At 44.1% G+C, this 26,902-nt stretch overlaps 2 protein-coding genes across 2 annotated transcripts in view; both read right to left on the reverse strand.

Moving 5' to 3' along the window:
- Positions 1–239: 239 nt before the first annotated feature.
- Positions 240–25,177, reverse strand: TNFAIP3 (TNF alpha induced protein 3). The gene is made up of 9 exons (XM_083434866.1): positions 24,720–25,177; positions 18,256–18,568; positions 10,110–10,300; positions 8,990–9,137; positions 8,342–8,512; positions 7,027–7,207; positions 5,281–6,209; positions 3,467–3,696; positions 240–2,425 (listed from the first exon to the last, which is right to left on the reverse strand). Exons 2-9 carry the CDS (start codon positions 18,551–18,553, stop codon positions 2,141–2,143), a joined length of 2,433 nt encoding a protein of 810 aa, XP_083290992.1. The 5' UTR covers positions 18,554–18,568; positions 24,720–25,177; the 3' UTR covers positions 240–2,140.
- Positions 23,411–26,902, reverse strand: part of SLC35D3 (solute carrier family 35 member D3) — a 297,688-nt gene continuing 294,196 nt past the window's right edge. Inside the window, exon 3 of the transcript XR_014509849.1 lies at positions 23,411–23,455. The gene's annotated coding sequence lies outside the window, so the exon portion shown is untranslated. The remainder of the gene's footprint in view (positions 23,456–26,902) is intronic.

Raw genomic sequence — 26,902 nt, forward strand, 5'->3', positions numbered from 1 at the left:
CATACCCCTCTCCCACTTCCCTCTACCTCTGGGAAAACAGGTGAATAAAGCTGTTAGACCCAATGTTCCTGACAATCTGTTAGGAGGTGGTCATGTTGTGTGGCTTGGTGCTTCCTCTCCTGGTAGGGCAGCTGTGTGAGCACATTTATCTACTCATGGGCAACAGCTGCTAGACTGGCATGACAGTTCTAAGAATAGCAATTGCAATAACTGCAAAAATAAAACAACACTAAGAACAATGAATCCTTAAATAATTTATTTTTACCACTGGATTCTATCCGTTCCGCCCTCTCCCACAGTTATACACTTGCGCAGCTTTGGAGGTAAAATGAAATAAAAAGTAACCATACTTAAAAACAAAACTGTGCAAATTTAAAAATTACACTTCTGAAATACATAATATAAATATTTTTAACATGTCTTCACATTTAACAAAGTTTACAAAACAGGGTGTAGGATTTTCACAGGAAATGGGGCTGGAGAAGAGAGAGCCATGGAAGGATTATATACGAAAGTAGAAGCACAAGCAGCACAGCAGAAGCAAAAGACTCAACAGGCCAGGTGGGGAAAGAAAGGGCATTCTAGACTGCGGGGCTTCAGGAGCCATTTTATTTAGTGCCTAACTCGTGCGGATCTGATAGTGGCTTTGTGATTGGAAAATTCTCCAATTGAAAAGCTGGTCCCAAACACTATGGAAATCAATGGGATTTCTGCAGAAGCAGCATTTTTCAAACTGCACTCCATTCATTCCCTTTAGATGGGATTCACTCACAGGTCCTTTCCAGCAGCAATCAGCGAAGGAGAAAAGTGAATGGCTGAGCCCAGCTCTTCTGCCAGCTCCTGCTCCACATGAGAATGCAGGAGCTCAAATAAAGCCTCATTTCCCACTTGGTTCTGTAGAGATTGGGACAGCTTGGCTCCCATTTGGATCTAAAATGCACTACCAGGGAAGTGGAGGAAGCGGCTAAGTGGGCCCCTGGTATGTTCTCTTGGGCAGAGAACAACACAGGGCGGGACATACACTGGTCACAGCAGGCACTGCAACTCCTCCACTATTTAACTTCACCACTGTAGGCACCCTCTTGCATTGTCCCCCAAGACAGACAGATGCCAGCCACAGTTTGCATGGAGCACAGGGTCTTAAGGTGCCTAACAGAACAATCCCAACCATGTCCACCTGGAAGCACGTTTGAAGAAATTCCGTGGGACTTGCTCCCAGGTAAGTGGGGATAGGACTGCACCCTTGGGCATCTTCATTATGCTTTTGTTATGATTCCAGCCTAAGCCCTGTCCTATGCCAGCAAGTATGTATGAACAGCATGTATTTAGGGGAACTTCTCATATCGGAAGAGATGCGTACCCAGCTGCCTTCCATATTTCTAAATTATGACAGCAGGGTTAGTAGCAAACAAGAAAACACAGATTATGAAATGGAGAAACAGTGGCCAACAGGCCCAAGTTGTTGATGATGACTGCTGTTTTACATGCATGAAACTCTGGTTAAGAACAAAGAGAGAAAGAACAAAACCAGTTCCTTTAAAATAAATTTTAAGCCAAACAATCAAGTTTTAAAGGCTTCTACCATGACTTGCTAATAACCTTGTTTCATTCATGGCTTCCAGCAGACTCTGTTTGGTAGAGAGATGAGCATTTTCAAGGACAACAAGCCCCAGGTTGTGTGGTAGTTGCAGTGCAGGAAACCCTTCATCTCAGGCAGGTTTCCTTGGATTTTGAACGCTTAGTATTCAGACAGTGTGCAAGAGAAGTATCAGCAGAAAGAGGGGTGCAAGAAACACAGTCTATTCATTTCTTATGGTTGCGTATTAGCATAGAACGAAGTCAGAGCACTGAGAAAGGAGTTTGTAGTCAAGTATTCGGCATAAGCATCCTGCATCTGCAAACTGTGTTTCTGCCCCAGGATACAGAATTCCGGAGAGCATATTGTTCTTTGTGCCACAATGTGCATTTGTACGTACACGCACAAGCAGGTGTACGTGTACATGTACAATTCAGCTTATTGTTTTCGCCACAAAGTCACGTGTACTTTTTCCACAGACTGTGAATGAGACTGGGTTGAGTGTTTTGAAGGTTAGCACCATTTTCCTTTCACAAGGTAAAAGCCGGCGTTTATTCTCTCTTGCTAGCCATAGATCTGCTTGAACTGGAAGCACTCGTTGCAGTAGCCGTTGCACTTGTTATTGCCATAGTGGTCGCAGGCAGGGGCTCGGCAGCGCTCCTTGGGGAGCTCAGCTCCTGGAGGGTCCCCCCGAGGTCCCCCCAACTGGGCCTGCTGACCAACGTGTAGGCACTCCGGACACAGTTCCCCGTTCCTGGAAGCTAAGTTGTTCCTACAAGAAGCTGTGGCACACTTGTGCTTCTGAGAGCTTGGGAATGTCTGGCGTAAATCTCTGTGTTGTCCTGTTCGCTAAAAACAATGGAGAACATTGTCAGGTCTAATTGTAACAGTCACAGCCTTTATCTGAGCTTTAGTTACTTTTATTCATGTCACATTATTGATCAGAAGTTCCCAAAGGTGAAAACCAAAACCAAAACAAGCAGTGGTGTGCTTTTTAAGTTAGAAAGCAATCATGCTGCTTCTGTGCAAGCGCCCTGGATAAGACACTGACACAGGCTGCATGAGAAGTGGCTTGCAGAGTGGATCACTGTAGCAGGTGGATCACTGTGGCTTACAGGAAAGAGGGCAGGACACAAACCAAGATGACCTATTGCTCCTGCTAGTGCATTTGCACTGCGCTGACCTCTTCACCTCCTCTCCCGTCCCCATAAGCAACAGAGATGCACCAGCTGGGAAGCAAATGCAGCAGCATATCTCCACCTGGTAATCTGCTTCTGGCTTGCATAGAACTAGTAGACTGCTCCCTTCAGGTTACAAAAGGAAAACTATTACAAGTATGTGACACTTTCTTGACAATTCTGATGGTTGCAAAGTGAAGAATGGATGAAAGAATAAGTGACTTGGGCTAGGTCTTCGAAAAGAATTTGGTGTTAGGCTAATCTAAAAACTCAGGTTTTCCAGTTTTGGTACAGGCCAGATTTCTCTCTCCCTCTCCCATCCACCCCTCTCTCACACACGATACAGATTATGTACGTTTTCCATTCCACTGTATTGTGACAGAGCAGCACTAGCACTAGGGTAATTTCTGGAAGTTAATATCAACAGGAGTTAACACTTCCAAGAACAGCTACAGAAATAATCCTCTGTTCCTCTATATGTTTTGGATGTAGCATCCTTCTGGTTAGATAATAAAAGCAGGTTTAAATTTTTTATTGTTATTCATGGGCCTGTATCTATCATCTCCAGAATCCTAGGCAATAAACTACTAACATAAAGGGATGATAATGGGAGTGTATTTTTCCTTCTTCTTAAAATGGACTCATAAAGACTTTTCTAGGAAGAAAGGCAAGAAGTTAAATCGGGGAGAAAGATTTTGTTATGTTGACTGACCTCTGATTGTCTCACTAGCTGGTCTTCGGTTCTTCTGGCTTCACGCAGCCGCTTGCTCTGTGCTTTTATAAAGCATTTCTGGCAGTAGCCCTCGAGCATCGTGCTCCCGATTGTGCCACACTCTCGACCCAGGCAGGAAACGGTGTTCTGGTACACGGCAGCTGAGACTCCCGAGTGCCCTGAGGCAGGAGAAGTCCGCTGAGACCTTCTGTGATGGGGCACTGAAGCATCTATGATGAGAGCAAAGGAAGAAAGTGGTCACTTAGGAATGCAGGATGCTGCCATCTTGCTCAGTCTTTTCTACAGTGAATCTCCAGAATTTCAGACGGGGAAAATTCCCAGCCCTACCTGGAGATGCCAGGGAATGAACCTGTGACCCACTGAAGAATGATGACTGGTCTATTAGGGTGAACAGGGTACTGCCCCACCAATCTCAGTCAGACACAGCCAGCCCCAACCAGCCTGCCTTCCTAGTTCCAACCAGTCCAGGGTGTGGCCCTGGCTGTCAGCTTCCACCTCCTTTGTCCCAGTGCTGCCACTGCAGAACTCAGAAGGGATGGAATGGAGGCAAAACTAGAAGCAGCTTGCTCTGCCTCTCATTAGCTCTGCCTCCACCTATTGTTGGGCTTGTCGCTTTCTGCCCCACCAGTCCCAATGGTCAACATCTGCCACTGAGCTGTGACTTTGGCGACCAAACTTTGAAAACACAGAGTGGGAAAAGGGACTGTCTGTGCTCCACCTTACCCATCACTTTTACTGAATGCAATGTTACATGAACTGTAGAGGCTAAAAATGGTCCCTTTTGAGATATACTAGCAAGGATGTATTCTTGTTTTGCAGGGACCCTCTGTAACGTGGAGCAATTTTTAGCAGGTGTGCCTTCTAGCACTGGGATACGGCAAGGGGAAAGAAGGACTGTCTGAATTTCTGCATGCCACACAGCAGATGGACGCAGAGAACAAATGACAACTCTAAAAATGAACTGTGTGGATTCATTTTTAAAACACTCAGTGTTACAGCACGGCCTGCAAAACACCCCAGGAACAATCCCCGGAATCTGAAGACCCCCCCACAATTGACCCCTAATTGAAAACCTGGAGAGCCTCTGCCAACCAGTTAAGATAATATTGAGATAGAGTGACCCAACAGTCTGACTTTGTATATGTTCAAGCAAGTTATTCAGGTGCTCTCATATCAGTTGCTCTAGTCTATGGCTAGAATTTTCTCCTCTTTAACCCTTACATGCCCGCCCCCCAATCCAGACTAGACAATTTTTCCAATGCAGTTTAAATGGTTTGTTCAGTGAGCACGTACATTTTGCCTTCATGGAGAGCTGCTTAGGAAACTATCAAATTTGTTCTATCATGTTTCCACCTGCACCCTATAGTGAGCTTTTAAACTGAATCTCAACAGGATTTCAGAAAGGAATCTGGGGACCTTTCTGGGGACATGCCCCAGTAACTAAATGCATCCCCAATACAGCCAACCCTTGAGGTTAGGTTGCTGTTCTGCATACTTCAGCAAAACATGAAAAGTGCACTGGAATTCCTCAATATTATAAGTGACTAATGCAGCTGGAAGTAAGCTGAGCTTTTCCACTGCAGCTTTGCATTCCGTCTTGCAGTTCAGCATTACTAATGCTTTAGAATTACACTTCATCTCACTGCTTCGTCCTGTTTGCATCTTACATCTCCTTGCAAGCTGAGATTGAACAGGAGCACATTCGTTCCACTGCTTGCAAACACCCCTCTCCCTGCCAGCCCAAATCTCTGTAAGGGAAAAGGAGAAGAGAAGCACATTCCCGTTACGCTCACCTTTGTTTTCCTGGTACTCAAAATAGCACAGTGTGCAAAAGCCTTCGTTTTGAGGAGTCCCGAAAAAGCTGCAGCCGGGCTTCCGGCACTTCCTGCTTCCCTTCTTCCACTCTTCTGGTCTCTGGGGCGGAGGGTGTGGCGGTGGCAACTCTGCTGCACTGCTGCCACTTGCCGTATGGCAGGCCTGCTGAAGGAGGCTCTGTGACAGATGGGTGGGGTCCGATGTGGACCTCTGATGGCCCGAAGGTGCGACACCTGAGCTGCTGGCACTTGACAAATGGTCTCTAGTCCTTTTGAAGCAAGAGCTGCACATGCCATTAAAGGTCCTATTGGCGCCCTTGAGGCAGAACATGCAGGTCACCTGGTCTGGCGGCCTCTGCTCGCCTGGGCTGTTGCAAGGGCTGAGCTCTGCAGTGTTGTTGTAGCAGCGTTCGCAGAGCCCGTTGTATTGCACGTTCAGGGTGAAGGGGCAGCCGGGGTTCCTGCACTTCATGGCAGTGGTTTCGCTGTACAGAAAAAGGCTGGGGGCTGTGGGGGGTGCAGAGCGAGGCCCTGACACTAGTTCTTCAGATGCCCGTGCAGCAGGCTCGCGGTGTTCGCTCTTAGGTGAGCTGGATTTACTTGTCCGGGGCTTCTCAGACCCCGTCCGGAAGTTCTGCCTCCTCGCCTTGCTCCCTTGCTGCTTCTGCTCAAAGCACTCATGGCAGTAAGGCTGGGTGCTCACGGACATGTAGAAAGGGCAGTTGGGAGTCTCGCATTTTGCCTCCACGAGCGACAGCTGGGGCAAGTTCAGCTCCACCTGGTTCCTCTGACCCGGTTCCCTCCCAGCGGGCCGAGCATTTTCTTGCCACTTCTTGTATTCGTGCTGCACCAGCTGGAAGTAATCTTCCACGAGGTTAATCTCTTTGGGCAAGTTTCCTTCATCCAACCTTCAAGGCAAAAGAGGCAAAGGAATTGGTATCACCAGGTGGGGAAAAGGTAGCAAACCTTATGACATAATAACACGGGAGAACAGGAGGAGCTGCCATCCTACATCAGCAAGAGTGCATAATTGAAAGCAGCACAGCCTGCACTTATGAAGCTGACAATGGTCTTTAACGTCTCTTTTAGCAAAATAAAGAGACACTGTCCCAGTCCTAGTTACAGGACTGGGCTAGGCAGAAAGAGAACAAGCAAGCTGTAGTTTCTTTGAAATTGGCTCTCCTTCTCTCCCTGTGCAGTGCCGGATGTCTTCCCCATTAAGTGGGAAAGAACCTGACTCTCAGTTTTGACTGATAGCTATTCTGAGTGAAACTCTACACTGTGCTATTACAAATGTTCCATTTGTCCAAGCAGATCAGCTTGCCAAACGGAATGATCTTCCCTTCCATCTTCCTGGGCATAGTTTTTTTTGGGGGTGTCTCTTGACCCCTTCCCCCAAGCCAATTTTGGGGAGCACAAGGGTAGGATGAGGGAATGCCTGTTGTGCAAATGGAAGCCCTTCTCTGAAAATTCATTTACTGGTTTTCTAACAGAAGCTGTTAGGGTCTTTATCAATTCTGTAAGTTCCAGAGCCAGCCTGAATGTTTTTTTGTTTTGTTTTGTTCTTATAGACATATTTTAATTGTCTGGGATTAAATGCCACTATAAAAGCAGAGAATGCACCCTTTGAAAAGGGCATCTGAAAGTGAGAGGCTGAATACATTGCCAACTTAAGAATATCTGTTATCAAGTTAAGTGCTGGACAGTGAGAAGATGAAGACTCACTTTGCAGCGTTAATGAGATGTGTTGTCCCAGAATCCCAGCCTTGCACGGGAATTTCTATCACCATCAGGTAATCTCTTAGCAGCTTTTCTTTCTCCCTTTCTTCAGAATCTGTTAGAAAGTGCACCTTCAAGTCTTCAAACCTGCCTCTTTCACAGCTGACCAATGGGACTGCCCGGATCTCTATGGAAAGGGGGGGAAAGAGGATTGTTGTCAATTGAATGGGAAAAGACAGGCACAACACAGAAGTGAGCAATATTAAGACCTGAAGGCTGATAACCAAAAACAACCACCCAGAGAGGTAGTTATGGAAATTGACTGGAATTATAAAAGAGCAAAGAAAGGGACGCGGGTGGCACTGTGGTCTAAACCAGAGAGCCTAGGACTTGCCGATCAGAAGGTCGGCGGTTTGAATCCCCGCGATGGGGTGACCTCCCGTTGCTTGGTCCCTGCTCCTGTCAACCTAGCAGTTTGAAAGCACGTCAGAGTGCAAGTAGATAAATAGGTACCGCTCCGACAGGAAGGTAAACGGTGTTTCTGTGTGCTGCTCTGGTTCGCCAGAAGCGGCTTAGTCATGCTGGCCACATGACCCGGAAGCTGTACGCCAGCTCCCTTGGCCAATAAAGCGAGATGAGCACCGCAACCCCAGAGTCGTCCACAACTGGACCTACTGGTCAAGGGTCCCTTTACCTTTATGAAAGAGTAAAAGTTATGAGCCACTTCAAGGTGAATAAATTGCCCAAACGAAGTATTTCCTATACAAAAGGAGTAGATAATCCTCACCCCCCGTTGAAGCCTGCATTACCTTGGGGGTAATCTTTTGGGGACTGTATGCCAATACAGTGGTACCTTGGTTGTCGAATGGCTCGGCTCCTGAACAAATCAGCTCCCGAAAGCTGCAAACCTGGAAGTAAGCGTGCCGGTTTGCAAACTTCCGACGTGGCTTCTGTGGTTTCCGATTGAGTGCAGGAAGCTCGGAAACCATTGGTTTTCGAACGGTTCCAGGAGTTGAACGGACTCCCGGAACGGATTAAGTTCGACAACCAAGGTACCACTTTAGTGCACAGTCTGCAGAATTGCATTGCATGCTCTCTCTCTCTCTCTCTCTCTCACACACACACACACACACACACACACACACTGCAGAAGAAGAAGCAATTCCCAGAGGGGTGGTCTGGAGAGCAAGAGTGACTCCCGGACTGCATCTGATGTATAACAGGATGAGAGAGATCAAAATGGATTTGCTGTTGGTTTGAAGAGAAGAAACAGGGAAACACCAACGCAGAACACAATATAGCGGTAATGTCTGAGACCTACCTGGGCCACTCTCTTTCAGAACAACCAGAGGGGTGAAATGCATGCTGTCATAGGCCAGGATGATGGGGTATCGATAACACTCTTCTGCTGGCCAGTGGAGAGGCAAGTAAATTCCGCCAACATTCAAAGGGGAGAAGCTTGAACCTGACTGCAAGCTTCTAAGCATTTTATCTGTTTCAGGAAAAGAAAAGCAAGGTTTAGTTAAACAGGACTCTTGTCAGCAACAGAGCAAGGGAAACATTTCCATTTTAATTTCCAAACTATCAGAACAATATCAATAACTCATTGTGAGGAAATATTGAAGCTGATGTAAAAACAAATAAACCCAAATCCTAAATAGCTTTCATAAGTGAGCTCACCAACACTTTTTGTGTCATAAACAGTGTTTGTGTTTTCTTAAGTTGTAAATACTGTTAACCTGGGGGCGGTAGTAAATTGTCTCTTTCAGAGGATAATTTGTAGAAATGTAGAAATTTACAGGAAACAGTCGCCACGAACAGAGGTGCTCTTCATGTTATTGGTTGCCCACCTCCACTTCCATGACACTGAAAACCTTCTGAATGCTCTTCTTAGAAGCATGGGTGTTCAACACTAACATTGGATCGCCCACTGCAAAAAGTACTTTGAAAGCAAAAGACATATTCCTACCTGCGACAACTATGATTGGGCGCCGTAGGATGTTAACAAGGACAAATATGTGGATTTCTTCCAATGAGTTATACTGAAGGCCTCTGTGGGCGACTGATGTTTCTGCAGATGCCATTTTGATGAGGTTCTCCCATTCGTCCTCCCAATTCTAATGGAGAAAAAGAAGATACATCTATTTAGCTTTGGGTTAGTATCATGCAAGTTGGGAGGCCTTGCATGCAGATTATTTTTCGTTATCCGAATACTGAGAAAGTTAATTCATACGATATGCATTCCAGAGGTACAGAACTTGAAACACTAACTAATTAAGGGCACGGCTGCAGTTGACTTGATGTTGCGTTCTCTCTTCTGATTTACAAATGCTCTCTTGCCTAGCAGGCAAGTGGTTACTTGCAAGCCTGCAACTTGAAGACTGTGAAACAACGCAGTTGCTTGAATCTTATTTTCTTGATACTTCTGTGAGTTGGAGGCACCAATGCAACTGTGTTGCACCACTCCACTCTTACCACCACCACATCCAAATAAGCAGCTGTGACGGCAGTGTAAAGAGGCAGTTTCATCTTAACATGTGAAGCTAGTATTGGCTGTTTCCAGGTTTGAGAAGACTAGTTTATAGACTACTTGGGCTAGCAACTAATAGAGAGCATAATTTATCCTTTCAACCAGCAGGTTCCTGTAGAAAGAAGCAAGAGCAGAGCCCCCCCCCCCATGATGTAGATTCTTGGATGGGAAGTCTATGTCTAGCTGTATGTTTCTAAAAAGCAGGATGGGTGTTTTTTGTTTTGTTTGGGTGGGTGTAGCAGCGCCTCTTCATAACAGGAAGAGCAGAGACATGCCAACTTTTGGAGATGTGGGTGGTCCATGGAAATAACCCATCTCTGAGGAGGTTACTTGAGTTGGAAACTCCACAGTAGTGAAACGCTTTGTTAATAAATTGGGAAATCCAGTAAACTTAATGGACTGAAATGTTTTAACTAGTTGGCAGCTCCGCAATTTTACTTTCTTAAGCTCACTGCCATAATTGCCTCCCATCCTGTGTAATTATACATAGGAAGTCATGATCCGCCCAACCATACCAAGGTTTGAAACGTTATTCGCTATATAAATCAGTCCAACATACCCTGGTGTCATAGCAGAGTCCTGTTGCCACAAATTCCTGCGATTTCAGTGTTTCTCGTTGCCAACGCAGTTTAAAGTTGCGTGTGTCCACTTCCCTGAGTGCACTAAACAATGTTTTTCTCAGGACTAGGTCGACATCTTGGACGCCCCACATGTACTGGGATGCAGCATGCATCAGGCAATTCCCATCCCCTACAGAGAAATGAAATGGGTTAGTTGTTTCATACACACAAACACAAATAAATAAATAAATAAAAGTCCAAAACATAATGACAGCATACATATTTCAAGTTCGTTAAAAATAAAATACTTGGTTCTGCACGAACCAGTAATGCTTTGGAGAAGCAATTAACGTTTCTTAGAAATCTCCCCTCAAGCAATCTATTTTTACTTTGGCTTAGTATCCTCTGAATTTTGGGAGTGTGGGGTAGTCTGTTCTCCTGCTCCCGGTCTGAGTAAGTGAACACTGACAAATAGCTGTATTTTTCTAATCCAGCATTCCCCCACCAAGTATAGTAGACATTGTGTGTGTGTGTGTGTGTGTGTGTGTGTGTGAGTGTGTGTGTGTGTGTGTGAGAGAGAGAGAGAGAGAGAGAGAGGATAATTCTGAATGTGCGACTCCAATGGGATTATGCTACATGTAGAAAACAAGAACAGATCCAATGTTCTGCCTTTCTGCACAGAAATCTTGTTGGTGCTGAAGGAATTCTGTGCAGGTTGGCAGAACAGCTTTGATCCTTAAAACACAGACAGAGCGTCAAAATAGTGTTTATATAGTGTGGACAACTGGTATGAATGAAAAAGTTGACAATCTGCCCCTCAATGGAGAAGTGACTGAATATAAAACGCAGATGAAACTATTCATCCTATAAAAATGTCAGTATAAAAATAAACTCACGCCACTTTCAGTGCACAGTTCCCATTTGTGCATGTGGATCACGCTCTATGAGTTTAATTTTCAACCACTTCCCAATAGCTAGTATTCAAGGGTGAAAGGATATTAGAGCTTTGACTATAACTACAAAGCTTAAGAAAGTCCATTTAATTAATGATACAGCTAGAGGAGATTTCCCTATTCCAACTGCCGTTTGTTGTTGTTTAGTCGTGTCCAACTCTTCGTGACCCCATGGACCAGAGAACACCAGGCAGTAAATTGCTGTTTACACTGGTTTAAGGGGAAGTACAGACTGAAAATACTCAATTCAATTGCTGATTTTACTTTATTTTTTTGCTGAAAAGGCACCATTCTCTATAAAGTGTTCAGAGATGACATTAGTCAACACTATCAGCACTAGATTTTATGGGCACAGCCTTTTCCTTCCTAAACAAGCTACTGAAAATTGAGAAGCAAAAGAGAAAGTGGATTTATAAGAAATTGTTTTACTATGAATGTGGTTAGTTGGGTTGTGTCAAACATACAAGTTTCTGGCACTCATGGAGAATTCTCACAAAAATATAGCAATGCATGCAGCACCGTGTGAACTTTCTAGGCACAGATCACTCCAGCCAATTGTTTCCAGACATGGGCTTTGTGGCAGAACGCTCTCATTGAGGAAAAAGTTACCGGGATTGCTACAGAGCAGTGGTTTTCAACCAGGGTGCCGTGGCACCGTGGGGTGCCTTGAATGATGGCCAAGGGTGCCACAGGCAACACTGGCCTCTGTCCCTCTTTCCTTCCTTCCCTCCCTCCCTTGTGTTTCTGCCTCCCAAAGGCTTGCAGAGCTGTTTGTTGCAGCAGCCCTGGCTACAAGCTCCTGGTGTATCTGGGGCTGGCAAGAGGGTCTGGTCGCCGAGAGCTGAGGCGGCCTCGGAGCAAGCCAGCAAGTGGGTGAGGAAGCCCAGCCAACTGATCCACAAGCCCTTGCTGTTGGGAATGGACGGACAAGTGGAAGGCTGGGCAGGCAGGCACTGAGCTGGCCTTTCTTGTGCTTGCTGTGTGTGCAAGGCCTGCCTGGGAGCTGAATGCCCAGTGTTGAAGGGGAGCCTTTCCGCCATCCAGGTCTGGCAGTGCCCACTGCTCCTGCTGCTGCCTCCCAAGGTAAGGTGCTGGCCTCAAGTTCACCTTTAGCCAGCCTCCATTGGGCCACTAAGGCAGGGGGCATCTTCTTCCCAGGCCCCTGGGGGGCAGCGTGAGGAGACACGTCTCTCTGGGGGAGGGGTGGCGGAGGGCTCCCAAGAAGAGGGGAGAGGAGAGGAGACTGAGAGAACACTCCACAAGGGAGGGTGTTTGAAAAAGGGTGAGAGGCTGCCAGCTCTGCAGGCAAGGGGTGACATAACTGGGCTCCTGAATCCCACAGGGGTGCCGCAGAAAGAATGTAGTTGGTCAAGGAAGCTGTGGACTCAAAAAGGTTGAAAACCTCTGCTTTAGAGAGAGGAACTACAGTAAAGCACAGGGCTTTAAACTTTGCACTCTCGGGTGGAGGGAGGAAATGACTTTTGTTGAAAAATCAGTATCCCTTCCTTTCATTCTTGGCCCAGAAAAGGGGATGGATCCTGCAGCCAATTGGCTAGGAAAGGTGGGGATTGTGCTGCAGACTGCCTCCCTTAAAGGGGTTGCAGTGGGGAGAACCATTTTACCCTTGCAATTCCACTTTCTCCCCACCAAAAAACCACAAATACAGTCATACCTCAGGTTAAATGTGCTTCAGGTTGAGCACTTTCGGGTTGCGCTCTGCAGCGACCCGGAAGTAACGGAACACATTACTTCTGGGTTTCACCGCTTGTGCACGTGCAGACAGTCAAAATGACGTCATGCGCATGCACGGAAGTGGCTAATTGCGACCCGAGCACGCGCAGACGAGCAGTCGCGGGTTGCGTTCGCTTCTGGATGCGAACGGGGCTCCGGAACGGATCCTGTTCGTATCCAGAGGTACCACTGTATCTGAAATCAAATTGTTGGGAAGACAAACTCTTCCACTAAAAGCAGCAGCGACAGATTTGTGACTGTTTTGGGACAGAAGAATGTCAGGAGAAGGATGGGAGTGTCAAGCAACAGAAGGGATCCTTTGCCTGGTTTTTAAAGAGACACTTGTTTTTGTTGTGGTTACACAAACGTTCCATTCCATTTGAAAAATGGCACCAAAGGCCTAAGTAAACAGTACCCCAACCAAATCCCAGTCTCATGGTCCTGACTAGTGCTCTTTATTGTTTGTTTGTTAGAGCAGGATCCTTTCCTCCACTCTACCAAAATCAAGACCAGTCCCAATGTATTCTGCTGCCAGACAAAAGGAAAAAGACAAGATGGTGAGTTGTATCCAAATGTTAGTCCATCTCAGAGTAGAACCACTGAAATAGATCGGCATGGCTACCTTGTTTGTATTAATTTCGATGGGTCTGCTCTGAGAGAAACTTAGTTGGATACAACCTGACATCTCACCCCATTCAATGTACAGAAGCCAACCAGACTGGCAGCTCCTTCAACCTGACTGGCAATATTATTTAAACCCTGGCGAGGGAAGCAGGATAGCTTTGGGGGTGCAGGACAGAGCTATGTGGCATATACACCCTCTGCCCACCCGTGCTAAAAACAGAAGCATTTCTTATAAAGGGGTAGGTCCTCACTTAATACTACTCTTTTCTTTTTCTTTTTTTGCTTTAAACAGAATTATCTAACACAACTCAGAAAGCTGGCTTGCCTTTGCATAATTATATTTAAAACAAACAAAAACTATATATTAAATGCAAGGGTCAAAAAAAATGCTTGCAAGGCTGATTTATAGTCTTCTGGCTTTACCAAGCATAAAAAAATATGGCATACAAGTAGGACAATTATTACATCCTGTAAAGAATTTCCCTTTGCAAAATCTAGAGCAAAGATAAGAGGGTTTTTTTCCTTGTGTGCGCTTGCTTTCAGTTCTGCACACTGAACCACCAGTTCAAAATTCCCTAAGCATTTGGAATTCCCCAGTGTTAAGCTATTTGACTAGTAGTTGAGTAACAGCTATTGTACTTCTTGTTCCGATGAAGAGACATTTGAACTGTGAAGTACACAGTGGACTTTCCAAGTAGGCGTGGCTAGGGTAAGTTGGAATGCCTATTCATTAGAGAAGCGAAATTGCTAGTCAGTAGATGTTGGAATCTTTTTAAAATGAGATGTTTCCTCCAATCTTTTACGTTAAAAATACAATCCTCAAATGCACGTCATGCTTGAAATCAAATTCCCAGAACTGTATGCAATCTTTCTACACTTTTGCTAAAATTATTTGTGATGAAATAACAGATGCATTTATTTCTTGGGTCTCAAAATGGGCACAGAGCTACACCCCCTACAAATGGATCTATGACTGTAAGAACGACCAAATGCAATGCTATTGGCTACGATGAAACTGTTGTTTCTTTTCTTATTAGTTATTTTACTATTTATTTAGGGCACAAACCACCTCCTCCATGTGGAGAGAACCCTTTGTGGGCATGACAGGGGTCCCGTCTATATCATTCTACAGAGCCCTGAGCTAAAGGCCTTCTGTGTAATATGCCCACCCACTGTCAGTCAAGTGAGGTTTCATCTAGGCTTCTGATGGGAAGCACAGGAGGGACAGGACTCAGCAGAACGCCTGTCAAGATCCATTCCATGCTCACAAAGATGCATGCATGTGCAGAGGAGATGGATCAGGTTGTTTTATTTTGCAAATTTCCTTCTTTATTATTGGGGGAGGGGCTGAATAGGGCATTCCTTTAAGTCTTGTGGTGGAGGTGGGGAAAAGGTTGGGACTGGAACTGTTCCCTGACCCCCTGACAAAGTAACAAACCCATATGGGTCTGTCCTTTCCAGGATCCATTCTTAAAAATCCAGTAGCTGGGTTTTAAAAAAACAAAACCCAAGTCCTTCTCTCTATTTCTCTACTTTGAAGTGATGCAAAGTAGAAGATCTTTTACTGCTGTTACACTCTCATCTAGTAAGTGTGTAGTTTAACACACTGGCTGTGTTCACACATTGCGTGTGGATGTGTGGGCTCCTGGGGAGAAGGTGACAGCAGCTCTGCTCCTCTCTGGTCTTTTTATTGGCTATAGCTCATGAAGGAAAAGAGAGATTACCCACAAGTCAGAAAGAGCGAAACTACCCAGCACATTGCAGAAGCCACAGTTTGGCTTACTGCGCTATGCAAGCCAGGCCACTTAAAGAAAATGCAATAGTTCAATAGTTCACACGATCAGAACAGAATATACACATTAGAGATAAGGAAGTGTAGTCCAGGTTTTAACACGTGCTCAGAAACCTGAAACTCTGTTTCAGGGCTCGAATGAAAGGATCTCTCAGAAAGGGAAGGTAGAGGAATACCAGTATAGAACAGCGACTTGTCTACTTTTAAATAAGACAGCCCATGCAAAGATGTTTGCCTTTCTTTGGATGCAAGTGAAGCATCCATAGGGACAACATGGGTGCTTGCAGACTACCTGTTTACCCAGCGTTCATCCTGATGTATTTGACAAAGATTAGATGACATTCAATAAATTTATTCATTTAATAAATGAGTAAATTTATATCCCACCCTTCTTCACAAAGCATCACACGTGGCAAACACAGGAATAATAAAACAATTAAATTATCTAAAAACAATTCCAATATGGATGCAGATGACCAATCGCTCTGATTTATTTGTGGGGAGACTAGAAGACACTGCGTGTCAAAGCAAGTGTCGCCCTACATGTTCCAGTGCATTTTCCTGTCACTTTCCTTATCATAAAGTTCAGTCTTTTGGGGAAGTGGGTTTGTTGTGCAAGATCTCCAAACAGCTTGAATTGCACAACCTGGATTTGCTGGGATGTGACGGAATCCCACACAAAAATGGCAATAGTCTAGAAGGGCCCCAAGTGACCCACTCCTAAAGCTCCCACAGTCCAATGAGAGGTCCTGATCCACCATTTGAGACCTAACACTTACTCTCTTAAGCTTTTGAATGAACTGAGCGGTTTTGATTTTAACTGGTCTCAAGATCTTGAGTTGCTGCTCTGCCCTTTCACTTGATATGATTTTATAGTAATTGTACTATAATTATCTAACTAAATTTCTATCCTACCATTTCTCCCAATGAGGCATATCAAATATTTGTATTTTATGATGTAGATATCGTATATGTTGAAAACTACCCAGGGATTACTGTGTACTGAAGGATGGTTTATAAATCTGACAAATAAAGAATCTCATCTTCTGGGGGCATGTGCGTTAAGTTTTATTTTAGTCCTGGTAACAGGAGGTGCTGTGGAGCTGCCCTCCGTATGGTTGTGTTGCTGCTGCTTACCTGGATGGCACAGGGGTGAGGCAGGGGCTCTGTGCATGCAGCAACAGAAGCACTTGACTGGCTCTGCTGGTGCACCTGCATAGCCTGACCTTGCTGCTGCACTGCACTGTCCAGGTAGGAGGGAGCAAAACTGCTCTTGAGAGGACACCTCATTACACCACTTCCTCTTGCCCAGCAACGTTCAGCTCATATTAATTTAGACAGAACAACTTGTACAATGAGGAGAATTCAGGAGATGTAAAAAGTTATGAAAGCTGTTGGTGGCTCTAGACATTGCAGGAAGTGTCAAAAAGGGGATGTGTGAGCGACGTACATCCTCTTTCCACGCTACTGATGTCATATCTGAAGCAGCAACTTGTGCTTGGGCATTCCAGATGTTCACCTAACTCGTTTCTTCCCACAGAGTTGGGCTAATTGCTGCTTCAGACATCACATTGGATTTATTTATTACGTTGGAAACAGGGCCCAAGTTTAGAAATGAGCTTGGAACCCACTGAAATGGTGGGCACCACCAGAGAAGAGATTTCTCAATGCCCTGATCTGTAATTATTATATGGAAGTCCTATCAGGACAGGTATAAAGAAGGCACTATTCAGGATTCTGGAGTCAGAGTCTTCGCCATCAAGCCAAGAATTAATTTAATACCTGATTGGGCAAGAAGCATGTAATGACCCAATGCACTGCATGCCTTAAAGGCCACATTCATAGGGCACATGAAACTGGTTTCGCTGTCTCTTTAATTGTGTTGAAAATCTATACCCTGCCTTTAAAGCCTTCAAGATAACTGAAATCAGGATATCTTAACAAATACAGACATACGTGAATATTTGCATTCTTATATCACAAGGCCAATGGTTTGCATGGAGTGGCTCACCATACAAAAATGGCAATTTACTCCACACAAGCACAAGGCAACAATATAGCGACCCAACTGTGTGAATGTGTATCAAACAATACGTGTTTCATGTGGAGTAATTTAAAGTTACCTTTAAATTGATAAAGAGTGGGTGGGCCACTCACTGGCTCTCAAACTGACTTGAAAATATAAATTTTCTGAAATTAGGCTCCAAATATATAGTTTTTAAAACCCTCCAAAATGAATTGTGCAGCATGCACCATGTCCTGAGTAACTTGGAAGAAGGATTTCACAAATATGTAACCTGATATACATCTAATAGTTGCATGGATAAAACGTAATACTAAGAACCAATTGATTCCAGTTCCTGGTTCAATGAGAGCAACTCTGGAGGATAAAAGGAAGTGTCATAAATAACAAGTGGAGGAAACACAAAAAGAGGATGTTCCAGTCGTTTGTATATCCTTTTTGTATGTTTCACTGAAATATATACAATCCAGATCAGCGTCTTTTTGTTCACATTCGGCAACATTATTCAGAAAGTATGGAAGTGCTGCCTGTGAGCCAGGAAGGTTCTTTAGGGCAACAGTACATACCGTATTTTTTGCTCTATAAGACTCACTTTCCCCCTCCTAAAAAGTAAGGGGAAATGTGTGTGCGTCTTATGGAGCGAGTACAGGCTGCGCAGCTATCCCAGAAGCCAGAACAGCAGGAGGGATTGCTGCTTTCACTGCGCGGCGATCCCTCTTGCTGTTCTGGCTTCTGAGATTCAGAATATTTTTTTTCTTGTTTTCCTCCTCCAAAAACTAGGTGCGTCTTGTGGTCTGGTGCGTCTTATAGAGCGAAAAATACGGTAAGTCCATGAAGTTAATGTAATATACATCTATGCCCTAGTTTGACATTAGGCAACCATTTCACTTGAAAGAAGAGAAAAACAACCCCTTCATAATTTAATTTTAAATGCAATTTGAACTAAACACACTCAAGGTCCACAAACGAAGCAGATGCTATTTCTGTCGTGCCTGAACATGGAGAAAATAAGCCCGGCTTACCATTTGTCTTCAGGGGCACAAGTTTTTTAACTTCTCGACACCAGTTCAGTTTCTTCTGACGTTCTAGTGAGGTTTGAGTTGCTTGGTCAATAAGGGCCTTTTGAAGAATCTCCTGGAACTGTAGGCAAAATTGACACATTCTGAACATCTCTATGGTGTATCTATGCATAGTCTTAAAATGCTGGATTATTCCATTGGTGCACTTGACAAGGTCTTCGGGCATTCTCTCCCTTATCTTCACAGCTTTCAGCATGTTGCTCAAATATAAAGCTTGAGGAATGATTTGCGAGCCAGCCATTTTGCAAGAAGAAACCTAAAAGAGGAAAGAACACTAGTAAAAGAAGGGTTTTTTTTAAAAAATATATATCATTAAATCCTCCTTCCTCTCCCTACCCCAAATTCGGCACAAAACACAGACCTTTTTCATAAATTACATTAAAACAGGAAGTTCAGCCTCAATAGCTTCTGTGACACAAGTGCATCAGCAACAATGAGAAGCTTCCTTGGTATGGATGTCTTAAAATTACCACTCACATTTACGACTGATTTATCAGAAATTCTAAGCAAACAGGCACCTGCTACTGAAAATGAAATCTGCATCGGAGGAGTACCCTATGTTAATTCGAGAGCTAGTGAACTGCGGTGTGCCCAATGGCGCAGAACTGGAGAGCCTGGATTACTCAGCTGTAAATCTATTGAGATGACAGCAGAATTTCCTCTTAGCTCAGAATCCCCCCTGTCTGTTTCTCCATTCCATATTCCCCTTATGATCAAACTAACTAGAGCCTCTGGGTTTTTTCTGCTGGATTTTTTCCGCGGAGTGGGGGAGCTTTGCTTGTAGCACATGGCATAGGTTGGTTTCTTGAACAGTCTTACAATATACAGCATGAAACCCCCACACACAACGAACTTATTTAGACGACATGGGATAATTACATGTCATAGTTTAGAGAAGTAGGAAAATACCCACCTAGTATTTGAGTAACTGGTTCAAATAACCTTAAAAAATGTTCAGTCCTACATTTCTGGAGCACTGCATAGGCAATATGGATTATTTTAGTCAAAACTGTCTTCTTTGTTCCTCAGTTTTTTGTTTTTAGCCTGTCTTCTATTTTGTCCTCTCTGTGGTTGTTTTTTTAAAATACTGTTTTCATATGACATGTGAATAATTCTAATTCACACTTATCCACACTGCCCTGGAATCTTCTAATGAAAGGTAGTTAAGAAATATTTTAAATAAATAAGCAGGTTCCTTGTTTAGGCTACTTATTTAGTCTAATAGGCCAATGATAAAGGAACAGTGAGAAGTCGCATTTTAATTGGCCTTGCATTTGCTCTCAGCAGTAGCACTCAAGACTGCACAACAAATAATGCACCTAAAAGGTAGTGTTTTCACTGCCTCCCTCATTTCTCCTCTTTCTCTAGGTTTTGGAACTTTTATTTATTTATTCTCCAAGCCTGCAAAGCTTAACAGCAACAAAGGCATTTTTGCTACTAAAAACTTAGCAAAATGTATTGTTGCACACCATCCCAATCTCCGAGCAGTGTGAGATACCATGGGTTCCAAGTGCTTATCCAGGCTTCCATTTCCTTGGAATGAGAGACAGTGGAGACTGTGATGTCTTTATTATATACGGTTTATTACACATAAATACAAACTAAGCCTACAATGGAGGGGGTCACAGCCTTAACACCCCTGAAGGTCTTTCTTCTTCCATAGCCACAGCCTTGGATCTAAGTAGAAAGGAGGCACCTTCCCCCACCCCCAAGTTTCTGCCTGCAGCCTGCTTCTAGCTCTGTTCTCTCACACATACCTCTGGCCCTTGTCCTTCTCACCAACTGCTAGGCGAGGGAGGGGAACCCACTCTTTTGCCCTCTGGCACAAAACCACTTTGTTACCCTAAGGACCCATACTTAGGGAGCTATTAACTCATTTAGAAGCTGGCTATTCCAGGATTTTCATCCTCCTGGATCCAGGAACTAGAAGGGACCCAGATATACAGCCTAACACACACACACACACACACACACACACACACACACACCACCACCACCATCACCACCAACTCAGGACAGCATTACTCAGAAATGGTGAAAAGTTGCTTTTTTTTACTTTAAAGAAAAGCATGTATTTCAAAACAAGGTATTAAGGATAATGGGATGGAAGGCAGCTGAAGATGGACAGTACCTGCCCTAAAATGGAAATATAGTTAAGAACTGTGCAAACTACTAATCCAAAATCACTTGGAAGGGAATAAGATAAATGTGACTTTCTTCTGAATGAATGTGATCAATAAGCTATTAATAAAAAAATAGGAAAAGCATCAGTAATCAATAGCTTGGGTTTGATCCAGATTCAATCATACTTAAGAGTAAACCCACTGACAGCAGACTAACCACTGATTTTAGGGGGCCTACTGTAAGTATGATCAAATCCACATCCTGCCCCATAACTATAATGCCGGTGCTAGTTCCCTTCCCACAAGACTTTTTGTCCAGGAATCCTATGCACATTTAGACTCCCTGAGCTACAAACACACATTACATTTCTCTATGCATTTTGAACTGTATAAGTGAACAGATGTGTATGCAGTTAACATGTTAAAATGAAAGATGTGATCCTGCAAGTACTTAACACAAAAGGACAATTTTGAGTCAGTGGTGTCCCTGGTAAAGTTTGTATGTGTAAAGGATGATGACATCAGTAAGGGATGCTTAGGACAAGCACTGGTTGTTTCCAATGTTAAGTAATAATAGACTATCCAATTTGTTAAGCTCAATTAGAACACTGCGTAATTAACATTCCTATTCTGCCAACAGCTGTTCTCCTCCTTAGCGCAACATGTGCTATGGATTGGAGCACGTCTGCCTATTTTGAAGTTATCCAACAATGAGGGTTATCCTGCACATGTTTACTGAGGAGTAAGTCCACTGATTTCAATGAGACTTCCTTCCAGAGACTTACCCTCAGACTCTCAGCCAATTTTACCAACTTACGTTTCACCAACTCGTCTACAGAAATCTCACTAATAGGAATGTTTTAAAACCGTGACCATAAGAACTACTACAATGATAACAACAACTTAAAAACCAAATCAAGCTGCAAAGAAGTTGGACTACAATAATAGCATCCCACAAGCAGAGAAGCTTTTGTTCCTAGTGGATGGCTCTGATTTAAGAAGAGGGGTGACCATTTTTCCTGAGCCCCCCTTCCCCCTGCAACTTCCCATACCACCTTCCAGACACGGTCTCTCAACTCTTTGGAACAAAATTTGGTGGTGGCGGCGATGAAAGTGGGAAAGAGGAATTAGCTAAAATGGCCTCTCCCGCTCCTACATTAGCAAATGTGTCCACTGGATTAAAAGCCAGGACTGCAAAAGCCAGTTTAAGCAAGACTGTGCCTGGTCAGGCTGCCCAGTAACTCTGCGGAAGACAGTTCCATGGAAGAAACCAATATACCAAACAAAAGCTGCATAGGACTGGAGCCTTCGGAAGCCATAAAACAACAATCCAATTCTATTCCTCACAGGTCATGATGCCCACAAAGTAATGTGGGCAAGTAAAGCAGACAAAATGTTATACAGCTGGGCTGTTTACTGTGCAGCTCATAAATGGAGGCTTTGTGCACTGTCCCCACAACATTATCCTCATCAAAACACCACCCTACATTATTTCCCCATTTAATCTGGATTTTATGGAATGGAATTTTGATAACGGCAACATTATGCAGATGCTGGGGATAAAAACACCTTGCAGGTACAAGCAGGTACAATAAACGTGCAAAGGGCCACTGTCATTTTGAAAGGAAGCACGTCCAATTTTTGAAGCACCGGTCAATATTTCATTGCTAGGGTCCACAGTGTACAAACAAAAAAGCATTTACTGCAGAGGCTCGCAATGGTTTTTATTAAGCGAGTCCACTAGAGAATTATATCTTTTTCTGCTGACTCCTACAATGGACCTTAAGATTGTCTGAAAGCAGTGTTAGAAACCGAGATATGAAAGCTAGAAGCTAAACGGCACCTTAAGCCTAGGTTATGGGCACAACAACATGAATGTCTAGGTGCGATTTTTTAATAGCAAGAATACAAAGCTGAAAATGAATGAACTGCAACTAAAACACTGTGTTCATTTTTCACATAGTCAGATCAGCTGAATCAAACTTGGAGATCAATGGGGTGTCATGTGCTGCAACCAGATTGTTGCCATATCCCTCACTCACAAGCCAATCTTATCCCACATCCTGAAAGATATGCCCACGCTGTTACATCCTTGCACTGAACTGTCTCAAATGTCTACAGTTCTAGCCACAAGCATTATACTCATGGACAAAGTCCTAAATGCCTACATTGGAGGGGGGGGTTAGTACTGTACAGAGAAAAGGTGAGTAAGAGGGGAATGATAGAGATGTATAAAATTACTCAAGGTGTTGAGAAAGTGGCCACAGAAATTACAGACAAGGTATTGACCCCATTATTTGGATATTATTTTCTCATTGGCATCATGCAGGAATTATTATTTTCAGTTCTAACTTTATATCTTGCAGTCTGGTTCCATACAAGTTTATCTGGAAGCAAGTTCCACTGATATCAATGTGACTTATGTTCAGATAAGTGTGTCTTGGATGGCAGTTTAAGGGTGTGTAGGAAAGTGAATGCATATCTTTGTAATGTTGGAATATTCAGATGTGACTACAAGTCCCATGTCTTGCAAATTTCTTGGGGCACTCCTGGAAACAGCTGGATGTCAATGGCACAGCACATGTTTTCCATGCAAGAAGTCCCACATAGGGATTGGTATCTCCAGGCAAGGCTGGGAAAACTGGCTGAAACCCTGAAGAGAAGCTGCCAGTTAATGTAGAACAGCACACATAGACAACAGTGAGCTAGGAGAAAAAATGGTCTCATAATCTATGTCCTGGTAATATACATTCCTCAGGACAATCCGTGTCTGACCATCTACAAGCATTTTCAAACACAGTTAGGGAAAAGTTCAGTGGTACCTCGGATTAAGAACTTAGTTCGTTCTGAGGGTCTGTTCCTGAAACTGTTCTTAACCTGAAGCACCACTTTAGCTGATGGGGCCTCCCACTGCCGCCGCGCCGCCACTGCACGATTTCTGTTCTCTTCCTGAAGCAAAGTTCTTAACCTGAGGTACTATTTCTGGGTTAGCGGAGTCTGTAACCTGAAGCGTCTGTAACCTGAGGTACCACTGTACTATGCTCCACGTCCAGTCCTTGATATGAAAGTGAAACGGCATCCCTAACACCCATGGCTGGGGACCCATTAACATAACATTCATTAGCTAGGACTAATTAGTGCAGGGTCCGGTCTGTATCTGGGTTGAAAGTTCCACTCTCTTTATCTAAAGTTTGGAGATTCATGAATGTAAACCCTGTTGGGAGGCGCTAAAAATAATTTGTTCAAGTGAGGGGGGTTGGTGATTGCTTTAAATAACCAAAATAATAAACAAAAATCCTGAAAATGCAATCTTACGCATGTTTCCAACACAAATAATTTGGCGATTCCCTTGTAACTATGTCCAGGATTACAGCCTGGAGATGTTACAAAATTTCTGGATTAGTATGAATGGTGCTCATGTTCTTCCTCAATGTCCCTTTTTTGTGGTGTAATAAATAATCATTAGAATTAAATAGCTAATGGTTTTACTTCGAAAATGCGCATACTGAAGTGCCCAAATAGCTTATGCAAGTCTTTGCTTTAAAAATGGGAAATAATACATATTTCATAACTGTTTGTATGAGTTGTCATGCAGTTATGTAACTTTATACAACAAACAAGTATTACTTGAATGCATCTAGCACTTGTTGCAAGGGCATACGTGTGCCAGGGTTCAAGCCCAGAAGTTGCTTTCAGTACTGAACTTCTAGAATAGGTAAAGTAATAAAGTCTCTGAGCTTGTGTAGATTACAAAGCGAGGAAAGCGCTAGGATACCACTTTAAACAGTCATGGTTTCCCCCAAAGAATTCTGGGAGCTGTAGTTTAAGGGAGCTGAGAGTTGTTAAGAGACCCTCTCTATTCCCCTCACAGAACTACAATTCACAGAGTAGTTTAACCATCAATTCGTCTTCACGGGAAACTCTACAGCATTTCTTTCTTTTTTTAAAATGGAAACACACAAGCAATAACCGAAACTACCGAAGCATCCTCAGAACTAACCTGCTCGCTGTTTGCGCCTAACTGGAGCAAACTAACTAAGAACTCCTTCTCTTTGGGATGCTATACACATTTCGCATTAAACAGAAACGCAACCCAGGACGGCGGAGGATCGGGGGGGGGGGGGAGATGCGCATATCTCCAGCAGCATCTCCATAAATGCAAGCAAAAATACACACACACACACACACACACACACACACCGACTGGCTCGTCATCCTCACCGACCCCGCGAGCAACCCCACAAACTGCAAAGCAAAAACCCCAATCCAGGGCATATGACTTACTCGGCGAGCTGGGGGCTGGGGGGAGGCAGTGACCCTCGAATGACTCCGCCAGTAAATCCTTCTCAGCACAAACGAGCCGGACTTGAAGAGATGCGGCTCGGGGGAGCCATGAATCCCGTCCCTTTCCCGGCGAAGAAGCTTCGGGATCTCTGCTGGCCTGGTCCGAGGGTGCTGGCTGGTCCAGAGGCGCCTTTGTTAGCTGCCCCCTCACCCTCCTCCTGCTCCTGCTGCTGCTACAGTTGTTGTTTTTGCTTTGGCCGCCGCCTCCTGCTGTCTGCGTGTGGTTCTTTCTTTCCGCTGTTTTACTATGTGGAGCAAAACACACACACACACATAGAGTGTGGATGCGGGGATTTCCACGGCCGAGGGACTTTCCGACATGTGACACCAGCTGCCTGCCAGAACAACAGCTGCTTCCAGGGCGAAGGAAAGCGACCCGGCGCGCTGCAGGCGGAGCCCCTCCAGGGGGCGCCCCGAGAGCAAGCGACGCCTGAGGAGGAGCACGTACAAGCACGTGACTTCCTCCCCTGACTGTGTCTCTGTCAGCGCACGCGCACGGATGACCTTCGCAAATTCCCCGCCCATTTTTTCCTTTTCTTTTGCGTTTCTCAGGCTGGGGTTCTCCCACATGAATCACCTTGGGCTTCCCCTCCTACTTGCGTTAATCCTTTTTTTTATTTTTTACTTCCGTTCAGTATTTTAATCTGTTTAAATTTCCCCCCATCCCCCTCCGCCACGTCCCAGCTTTCTTCGTATTTTCTTGACCCGAAATTGCAGTCACACAACCGAAGTAATATTCATAATGAAGCGTTCTGTGACTAGGTATTCCAATAGGGTGTATGTATGATATATTGCATACTGTATAATGCACACACACATAAATATCACAACTTAGAACCTGATAAATTTGTGAGCCACAGTCCACTTCGTTAGATGCATGAAGTGATAATCCTGAATTAGCAAGTGGAAGGAATTTAGAAGGGTGAAGTCAGAAGAAAATAAAATGCAAAAAAGAGCAGGCAGTGAGGATTTCCTTCTGGTCACACTTTTACGGTCTCAAACGGCATGTTTGCGTATGTGTTGTATATACACACTTACGCATCTGATGAAATGGTGGACTGCGGTGAAAGTTTATGCTATAATAAATTCATTACTCTAAGGTGCCACAAGACTATCCTGGCAATGGTAACCTAAATAAAGTGTACATTTATGCTGCTACTGCACCACAGCCACGCTTGCACATGTGGTGTGGTGGAGTCTCCTTCTTTGGAGGTCTTTAAGCAGAGGCTTGACAACCATATGTCAGGAGTGCTCTGATGGTGTTTCCTGCTTGGCAGGGGGTTGGACTCGATGACCCTTGTGGTCTCTTCCAACTCTATGATTCTATGATTCTATGATTCTATATGTCAGAGCTCTCAGAATGGTAGCATATGGGATTTTTATTTGTATTTTTTTTCTTGGCAGTGAAAGAGATCTCTGTAAGTACAAGATTCGTTGCAAGACTCAAGGACCAGTTCTTTATATATTTTCAAGATTAAAGTAACAGAATGGCAGCATGTTTTAAAGGCAGGCTGAGTTCCATTATAGAAGCCAGAACAGTTGTGAACACAGGACAGTGAGCCTTTAAAAATGAAGCAAAGAAATGCACACTACTGTGCGATGCGCCGGGTGAAACTGTCTCGTTACCTGCTTAGGCTGTAACCTTGCTGTCTAAAGCAGCATTTTTATATATTCTGTCACTCCTGTTTTATATAATAAACCAAACTTTCTTCATTTCTTTGTGTGTGAGCTTCTTGTGGGCATAAGATTAAGGGTTAACACTCATCCATAAAAGCACTCCAGCAAAAGATCCTAAATCCCACAGCAGTGTGTACAGTAGATACATGAGGGCTGGCTGTGCACATGTGAGTCCAGTTACACACTTGTAACATGGATGTGGTTGTGAAATTAGCACATGCAATCTTTGAACATTGCACGATACACATGTGACTTATGATACAGCCACAGCATTAACAATGGAGGTTTCCTGATCCCTTTTTATTTCTGGAGGGTATGAGAAATGAAGGCGGCAAATGTATCAGAAAGGAAATGACTTTGTATGCAGTCAAGAGGAAAGGTTAAACCTGGCCAGGTGAAGCTATTACTGAGTGCCTAGATAACGCTTAAAATGAGATGTCATTATA

The sequence above is a fragment of the Podarcis tiliguerta genome (assembly GCF_965153285.1).
Source record: "Podarcis tiliguerta genome assembly, chromosome: 3".
NCBI classification, from domain to species: domain Eukaryota; kingdom Metazoa; phylum Chordata; class Lepidosauria; order Squamata; family Lacertidae; genus Podarcis; species Podarcis tiliguerta.